At 40.3% G+C, this 9,798-nt stretch overlaps 1 protein-coding gene across 1 annotated transcript; it reads right to left on the bottom strand.

The window, feature by feature from the left end:
- Positions 1-1,605: 1,605 nt before the first annotated feature.
- LOC127196987 (vomeronasal type-1 receptor 54-like) lies at positions 1,606-2,532 on the bottom strand. The gene has a single exon (XM_051154677.1). It carries the CDS (start codon positions 2,530-2,532, stop codon positions 1,606-1,608), a length of 927 nt encoding a protein of 308 aa, XP_051010634.1.
- Between the last annotated feature and the right edge of the window lie 7,266 nt (positions 2,533-9,798).

The raw sequence follows: 9,798 nt of genomic DNA, 5'->3' as shown, positions 1-9,798 counted from the left end.
TTTCCTGTCTTGGTGAGTCTAAAATTCTGAATGTAAATCAATATCTATCATATCTCATCTCTATCAAATTAAGACCTCTATCTAGACCTAAAAACATCTTAACCCCTAAACAACTAAGCTTAATTGTAAAACTAAATTTCTGGACTTGAACTCCATCAGAGACTTGAAAAGGAAAAAAAAAATAATTACCTGAGTAAACGGGAAGTGCAGGAGGGCAGCTTTCAAAGTAACAAACAAACAAACAAACAAACAAAAAAAACCCAAAAAACAATGACAGAGATAGTTTGATGCCTAAACAGTCACCCAAAACTCTCTATAATGTTGGAGCATCATCTTCAGCCTTCTGGCCCAGTGTATCTGACAGACATATTTGTGAGGCAGGAACTTCTGAGGACTTGCTTACCCTGTCTTGGAAGAGTTTGGCCGTTGACTCTGCCTACATCCAAGCTTTCCCACAGAATTTTTTCTGTGACTGAAACAAAGGCATTTTGCCCAGTCGCTGGTTTGCCACATTTGAAGCCATCACCATAAGGAGGTTCATTGATGCTCATCATCTTCTTTGAGGCAGGCTGGGTGTTGCCAGGAGGTAACCTGTCTTATTGTTAAAGAACTTTTAAAATAATAAAAGCATCTTTAAATGCCATGTTCTGTAGGTCTCTAAGGTTTTTGAAGACCTTAACTAACTATTTTACCTTATCTATCTAGACTCATATCTGTATATTAAACCTAGGATGTATATTCTTGTGATAAAAAGACTAGTAATTGACATGACTATAATTTCATCAACTAACAATTAACTTGTGTAACTTACTTATCCTAAACAGCCCGCAATACTTTCAAAGTATTGGAAATAAACTATGAATTCTATTTGAGTTGTATGGGTAAAATACCTCATATTAGAATATATATATATATATATATATATATATATATATATATATATATATATATATATACACATATATATATATATACTGTTTTTGAAGAATAATCTTAAATTTGAATTCTATTCCAATGTATCAAAATTATGCTTACATAAAATTCTATATCAATGAATTAAAAATAATCTTATACCAATCAATTAAGGCCTTAACTTGAAGAGTAGATTCAATAATCTACTTTTTCTCCTATCATCCCTACATATTTCTATATTCCCCCTTCACTCTTTTCAATTCCAGTCTCCAAATCAAAGGAAGAAATATAAAGGAAAAGCAAGACATCCCTCTGTCAAACCTCATTTTTTACTGTTAATATGATCAATAGTAACACGTAACCAACTCCCAATGAAAATAAACATCTTTGCACCAAGAAAGCAACCAAAAACCTACCCAAACCCCAATATTTTTAAATATTGTGGGTAATCCAGGCATGACATGTGAGGTCTGCTTTCCATTTCTCTCCTAAAGATGCATGGGAGAGTACCAAAACGTATGTATCTGGCATATGCCTTTTGCTTTATCCCTAGGACCCACATAAATCACAATAAATAAGCTTAACAGCAAGAAAAAGAAGCACCTCCGGGATTTTATTTAAAATGAAGATTATGTGGTGCATACCTCAGAGTGCAACAGCCCATTTTAAAGGGACTTACCCATTCCCGAATAATCACATATTTACTGTCCTGCCATAACATTTCAAAACAGGAATGACACGTGTTTCAGTACTGAGAACCAAAAATGGACTGAGTGCAGCATAGCAATGGCCTATGGAAATTGATATAAAATCAAGCATAAGATCATGACTTGGTGTTCTTAAAAAGTTGCTAAGGCTGTCCACGGTGTACATCACCACAAACAAACTCATAAGGCACAGAATGGTTTTCACGGCTCTTTGTTCTGGAGATGATTTATGGGAAAGGCTGCTGCTGTGGAGAAACTGGGACTGTTTCTTATGTCTCCATAGGAAAATCACCATGTACACACTGGAGAGGAACATGAAACATACAAAGATGGCATCTCTGAGGGAGAGTAGTGTATAAAATGCATTCCTGAGATAGTAACTCATGGGCAGAAGATAACAAGATTGAGTGATGTGTATAAAATTAGGTGAAGTCGAGTTATGGGTGGCAGCTGTATATGTTACAAGGTGACTGCTAATGGATGAATAAAAGATACTCACAAAAAGAAGGTAACCTAGCATATTGTATGGAGATTTACGTTTGAACTTTGCCAAATAGGAGCTTCTGGGACTGAGGGTGATGGCCTGGAGGATGCTGAGCATGCTAGTGGCACAAAGAGAGAGGCTCCTAAGGTACCTATACAAGAAGAAAACAAGTTTGCACGTGGTGTCATCCCATCTCTTCCATGGCATAAAAATGTCTGTGGCTACTAAACTCATGACTAGCAGCATCAGTATGTGGATTAGGGACAAGAGCCCGATGGGTGGATCAGTGAGTCTGGGCTTCTGGCCATGAATGAACATGAAGATGTGGAAGAGAAGAAGAAAGCTGTTGCCTAAGATCCCAATTGCAGCCTCAGAATAAAGAGTGTTTCTTATTTTAATGTAATGGGGCAGATTGCTGATTTTATTCATTTTAAGGCTGAAAGAAGCAGGTAGGAGCTGTGGGTGGGGAGAACAGCAAGAAGGTTTCTTACCACAAATCTAGCTTGCTCATCCACTTCAGATAATGAGAGATCTGCTACTCTCAGGATGATGTGTCCATGTTTCACAGTTCAGCACTACTCCACATAAGCCATGCTCGTTCTCTCTGCTGTTCCAAAGCTCATTTTCCCCATCAGACTATAAGCTTTCTTACATATTAAAATTGTCATGTGTCATGGAAATATTTTTCCTGTTGTTTCATATGAGGTTTCTTAGGCAAAGGCAATGTCTTATTTGTTCTTGATTTGCATCATGTTGATAACCAGGCACAAAAGAGCTCTACAGGCTTTGGTGAAGTTCAAGGAGCATTGCAAATAAGTAGAAATGAGACATCAGACAGTGTCCTTGGCTTGTGCAGAGTCATTTCATTGCAGTTTCTCTCTCTTTGTTCTGCTTCTTTACTGCAGACCTAGTGTTCTTCATGTGGTTCTGCAGGGAGCACTGAGAAGTGGGAACTCTACGTCCAGACTCTTCACAGACTATGCACAATCTGCCATTTCTTCTGTGTGTGACCCTGAGCAGTCTAGGGCTGAGCTGCTGTCCCCTCTTCTAGAGCATATGACAGCCATGTGCCTGTGTCATGGAGGCCCTAGGTGTATAAGAAGGTGAAGTCTACATACCAAGTATGGTAGTGTTTTCTGCACAGTGTTAAGTCTGTGGAAGTGTAGGCTGGTGGCTTTATTCTCATGAAGGTCCTTTTTGTTTGTGAATTGGGAGAGTTAAGGCAGTTTTTTAAACAACTGATCTGTTTTTCCTGGCATAGACTGAGGAGATTAAATATGAAAGTGGTAGATTACCTGAGCATTTCCTTTCCTGAGCTATCTGGTAGCATTTCAGACATCTGTAAATCCATTTTGTAACTGCATCTGAGTTATGTGCTGATGTTATGTAGAACAAAAGCCTCTGTGAGAAGCATCCAGTTATCAAAGGCTTCCAGGAACATGATTCAAGATTTTTTCTCTTTTAGCATCTGAAAATTATTGAATTGAAATAGAATTGTAATTGCAATATATTTGGAGCCATTCCCATGGTAAGGTATTAATGAAAGAAGAATTATCCAACCTATACAGAAAGATGTGCTGCACAGGCACCTAGGATTTTGTACCTCCTTGAGGAGGCAGTTATATTGTTCAGACTCAGGTGACCAAGCTTCGCATGTACACCAGAACATTTGGTGAAGGGTCTTCTGGAAGATTCTTGGTATTCAACACAATAACTTATTTTAATACAAATATCATACTCCTGAATTGTGTAATAATTTACACATTCTAGTCATGTTGTAAAAATTAAATATCACCTGAAATTCAAAGGTGTGTGTTGGTTTTATCTTGCATAGACCATGGAACTACTAAGCTACAAAGGAAAAGCAGAAGTGCCCGAGCTCCAGAACATGCAGTACTAGCGAAGTGATCAGAGCAGGAGACCTGTGGGGAGAATTGGTGTGTGTATGTGTGTTTTACCACTGGAATTTACATTCTGAAAAGCAAGAGCCAATTCTGAGGACCCCAAGAGGTGTGTTGTGCCATGCACATGTCTGCCTCCTCTACAAAATAAATGAAATAAATCAGAGCTGAGGAAGATAGTCAGTTAGAACAATTAGAAATAGCATCTGGAGAGATAGTTTATGTTTATGAGCTCTTGCTGCTCATTCAGAGTACCCAGGATCCTTTTCACTGTCCAAATGGCATCCACAAATCACCAATTCCAAGGGATCCAAAACCGCTTCTGGAAAATACTCATACATATAAAATTTAAAAAGTTATTTAAAAATGGAAATTTCGGAAATAAAAGTTTATAGTATCAGTAAACTTTTATAAGATTAATAGTAGTAATAATGTAAAGGTAATAGTTATAATAGAGTTTTACTGAAGGATTTTCCTCTAGTTACTAGTTTTTATGTACCATGTGTGCTTGACTGAGCAATCTCACTCTCTGTAATCAAATGTCGAAACAAAACCTAACATAAGCTCTAGGAGACCGAAAGAGAGAGACAGAGAGAAACACACACACACACACACACACACACACACACACACACACACACACACACACAGAGAGAGAGAGAGAGAGAGAGAGAGAGAGAGAGAGAGAGAGAGACAGAGACAGAGACAGAGACAGAGACAGAGACAGACAGAGAGAGACAGAGACAGACAGAGAGAGAGAGAGAGAGAGAGAGAGAGAGAGGGACAGAGAGACAGAGAGAGAGAAAGAGGAAGAGGAGAGATTCAAACCTTTGACAGCCCATTGCAATCTGTGCATATGGTGCATTTTCATCATCTGTAACAAGGGTAGCAAACTCTATTATCGTCACTGTAGTTTGCAAGCTGCAGATGCAAACTGCTTTAGAAAAATGAGAATGGAAAAAAAAAAAGAAAAATGAGAATATCTCATAAAAAGATGACTTTAATGGATGAGGCATTGAAACCATTGGGATACCTTATTTTTCTGGAGGTGAACATCACAGAAGTTGTATTGATTCGGAAGACAGACCATGAATGTGGCATGCTATCTTGTTATGCCTGGTCGGGAGAGGCAGAGGCAACATTTCTGCAGTCACACTCTTATCTCGTAATGTTTCACCACTCTTTTACAAATCAGAAATAAATCAGACTTGTGTGGTGTAAAAGTCTTTAAATTATATATGACATGAAAAAATATGTACAATTCTCACTAGAATTATGTGGAGCATTCTCGTGAAGATGAATCCTTCATAAAACCTACAGGAATCCTCTGGATACACCCCTGCTTGGTGAGCCTTGTCAGCTCACACCAGCCTAGCAGACCATGGCCTCAGAGTCAAGGATAGAAACTCTCCTACCCCAGAAGTATCATTTTAGACACACTCCTCAATCAGGGAACTTAAAAATGATTTCCCAGTGAGTGTCCTAAGATAACCTGTTGTATTGTGAACTCAGATCACCTTTTACTAAATGAAAACACAGACTGTCTCAGAGACACATGACATTATGTACATACAGAAATAAATGAAAGAAAATGTGACATGAGTTTGGGAAGTTGGTCCCACATGAAGAATATGAAAAATAAGTCTTAGAGTACACACCAGGAATTTAGAATCCTCACAAAAGGATAAATGACTTAGAGAAACTTTAGTCTCCCTCTGTTAGAGCCAGCTGTATGGCTGTCCCATCAGAGAAGACAGAGGTTGCTTTCCCTGCACTGCAAAAGTTAAAAAGCCAGGACTGTAGACACTGTGTCACCCAGCAGTAACTGCAGTCAGGGAGAGCCCTGACATTACCAAATGGGCCTCCAACAACTGACAAGTGCTCAGGAGAGTGACCAAAATTTTTGACATGGAGAGAAGTAGAGAGAGGAATGGAGGAGACACCCATCAGGAGACACCCTGTAGGATGGGAGCTTATGGTCCTGTGAGTGCACTGATCCAGGAAGAATTAGGTAGGAAGGACACATCTGTTCCTCGTTCTCAACATGAAGTCGGCCTGCCCATCTCCTGCTGTTGAGGGGGTGTATGTCAGACTGAGTGGTACCTGTCCACTCTTACTTTCATAAAGCAGGGTACTTGTGTTTTCTGTCATTAAAAGCTCCCTTTACCATGCTGTGATCAGTCTGACCCACTCTGTGAGTTCATGTAAACTGGACAGAGCAGTTTGGAAGGGGACTGTCTCTTCCTCCTGCAAGTGCAATTGGGATGAGATGGAACTGAAGAGTGTTCTCTGTTGCATAATTGTACCTGGAAAACTAGGGAAACTTGGTGAGGTGCTGGTGCATCCTGATGAAAGCCACCACCAAGAAGATCTCAGTGCTGTGCCCAGAGAGGCCATGAAGTACAAGAACTGTAGTAATGCAATGATAAGTGACTGGAGAACATTTGAGGTAGGAATTGATGGTTAATTCTGAAATCTGACACAAATGTTGGTACATCTCCAGGTCAGACTTGATGCTTCCTAGCCAATCAAAATTTTTACATGCATCCTCACATAACAGTATAATAAAGTGCTCTTTTGACCCAGATGTCAGGACAGGAGACCCACAGCCTGCATCATTCTCCACTCATCATTTCAAATGAGTGAGGAAACAGGAGAAACCCAGATCTCTTCTTCACAGCCCTGACCCTCCTTCCTTGTCCTAGTCACTATTGTTAGCAGTGAGAAAGACATGTGCTCATGTTTGTGTGTTTTGATGGGTTTATGAAAACATAAAGGCTACAAAAATCAGAAAAAGAAGCACAGAGCAGGACAGGATGAGGCTTGGTGGACACCTTGAACTCTCTGAAGAGACCACCAGAGAGACTGATGGACACAGACATTGTTCATCTCAAGATCTTAGATTTTGGATCCTGGTTCTTTAGACAGCAGGAGGGGAAACGACCACTGCATTTACTGTGTTGTATATGATATGTAGTGGTCCAGCAATCTACTCTCAGAGTTCCCACTAGAAGAAATGTCCTACTGTGCAGTGCACAGAGAACAAGCCAAGAGCATCAGTGTGCAGTTTCTGGTACTAAATGGGGATAAAATCACTTCAGCAGGAAATATTGTCAGGGACCTCAAAGGAACGCGAGGTCATGTCTACTGGATGATGTTGATACAAGGAAGGCTATTTCCTTTTGAACACCATGAAAGCATTTTTAATTACTCAATTACAGGATTCAAACCATAACTTCTGCAGCAATATGACAGAAGTAAAAGTAATGGTTTTTAAAGAAAATATGAAATGAACAACCAACTTTTCTACTAGGCACATCAATAAGTAAGGTTAAACCACTAAAACATACTGTGTATGAGGAACATTGGGTATAGTGATTCATTTTGAGTCATTGACTCTATTCAAACATATAAATATAACACATTGATGTTTGCAATAAAAACCTAACTAATTTTAGGAGTTTTAGGAAAGATCTTAAGAAGAAAGTGTTCTTGTGCCCATGTAGAACAGAGGCCTCAGTGCTGAGGGGCTGTCAGAGCTCAGCAGATGCTGAAAACCTCCCTGCAGCACAGTGTTCCTCCTCCCACAGCCTGCCTGGGACCCGACCACCTTCTGAATCTGCACTTGGGTGCAGAACACTTACCCGGATGGACGTGGCTGGTGAGGACTCTGCTCCTGAGGTCTTCATAGCCTAGTAAAAGGGTATTTAACACTTTACTTCCCTGCAGCATGTAATTTTCATGTCTGTAGAAGGTGAGAGGTTCCCACTGTGGAGCTCAGAAATATGGTGTCCCAGGGGAGCATGGTGTCTGTAGATCACATTCACTGTGTCCTGGATAACAGCCACATGGGGAGGGCTCACTACAATCTCTGAGTTCTTTTGCCATACCCGAGAGAGGGATCAGAACGTTTATGACATACAGATAACCCTAACTTTTCCACTTTACTACTTAGACTTAATTCAGAACAATTTTATTCTTGGTGATGCTTCTATTCTGGGATGAGGACTCCTGGGCCTCCATGATTTCCCATGGTTCTGAGTGTGCTTCCCATACACAGTTTGATAGGCAAACCTCCTCCTGAGGAAATTCCTCCCACATTTAGTGTTGATTCTGTGCTCCATGATTTCTAAAATCTGTTTCAGAATTCAAAGTGTGAGTAAATTTTAAAAGTGAATTTAAAAAGAAGTGAAATGAAAAAAAAACAGATAAATAGAGACAGAGTTCAGGGCTGAGGTGGTCACATCCAGGTACAAGATAGCTGAAGCTGTGGCCACATCTGTCTGGACCCCAGTCTGTGAGGAGCACGAATGGCTACAATGACATCAGGAGGAGGCTGTGCTTTGTCTGAGTGAAACTCTATGCACTATCCCTTCAGTCTTGATGCAGGCATGGTGCACGCACATGCACCCAGGACTCAGGAGAGGGAGGCAGGAGCATACGTATTCAGGAGAAGCCTGGGACACACACAGAGAGTTTGTCAAGAAAAGCATTTAACATAGAGAGACCCTCAAATAGTCAGCTATTAGAATTAGAAAACAATACTTTAATGCAACTAGTTTCAATTTGAATTTATACATATACAATGAGTGGAAAAATAGTAACTTTCAGAGAAAAAGTCAAACCTAGAAGAAACAAGAGGAAATAGGAAGGTCAAACATTGTTACATTTACAGTTTAAAATTGTCCATGGATATGCCTGGAAGGTATGGAAACTCTAGAAGAAAGCTACTGAGAATTCAAAAACAAGGTGACAAGTGACCATTTTTAGGAAAGCAGAAATAAAAGGAGGCTTTTGAATATGAAGTGACAGTAAGTCACTGAATATGCCTTTAAACACATGGAATCATGTGGGGTTCATCCAGGGAGCAGGAAGCCACAGCCTGTTGTGACTGGGAACACAGCATCACCACCGTCCAACCTAATCCTGGACTCAGCCCTTACTCTGTGGCATGTTGTGTCACATTGACCACCCATTTACATCTGGTCCTCTGTCCCCACACAGAATCCCTGGGAAGCTGTGAAGATGGGCATGTATGGGTGAGAGGAGATGTTGTTAGGAGGAGCCACAAATTGCTCTTTGGAGAAGCTGGAGAGATCTGAACATACATGCCAATTCAATTATGACTTTCTATGATTGCAGGCAGGAGAGGCCATCTCTTCAAATCTTCACCCCCCTCTGTCTCCCCCAACCCCTTGTCCCCTTCTGTTTGTGTGCATTTCAGAGTGAAATATATGCAAGTGTGTGCTGCGCTCATATGTCTGAGGGCTTTGCCTTCTGTGTAGAGGTCTAGTTCAACTTTTCATGTCATCTATTTTTTCTACCTTATTTGTTGAGACAGGGTCTCTCCCTGAGCCTGAGGGTTAATGTGTCAACTACACTGGAGGAGCAGTGTTGTTTGTCCTTTCTGAGCATGGATTTCAGAGTAGTGCAGGCCTATAGGCATAAATCTATATGCCTTAATTTAACATGGATGTTGGGGATATGAACTTCAAACCTCATGCATGTACAACAATCATTTCATCCATTGAGCCATCTCTTAACTCCCTTCCTGATGTTAATACACAAAAATCATTTTATCTCCAAGAACAGTGATGGTTAAATAAGTTGGATGGCACAGTCACTGGTGCCTGGACAGCCTTGTCATGTTCCTGATTTCCGTGGAATTGATCAAAGTTTCTCTTTATTTAGTTTGATGTTGAGTATAGACTTGCTGTATATTGCCTTTACTATGTCTCAGTGTGTGTCTTGTATCCCCAATCTCTATAAGACTTTTATCATGAACGGGTCTTGG

This window comes from Acomys russatus, chromosome 13, assembly GCF_903995435.1.
Source record: "Acomys russatus chromosome 13, mAcoRus1.1, whole genome shotgun sequence".
NCBI classification, from domain to species: domain Eukaryota; kingdom Metazoa; phylum Chordata; class Mammalia; order Rodentia; family Muridae; genus Acomys; species Acomys russatus.
This window is presented reverse-complemented; position numbering and strand designations above follow the sequence as displayed.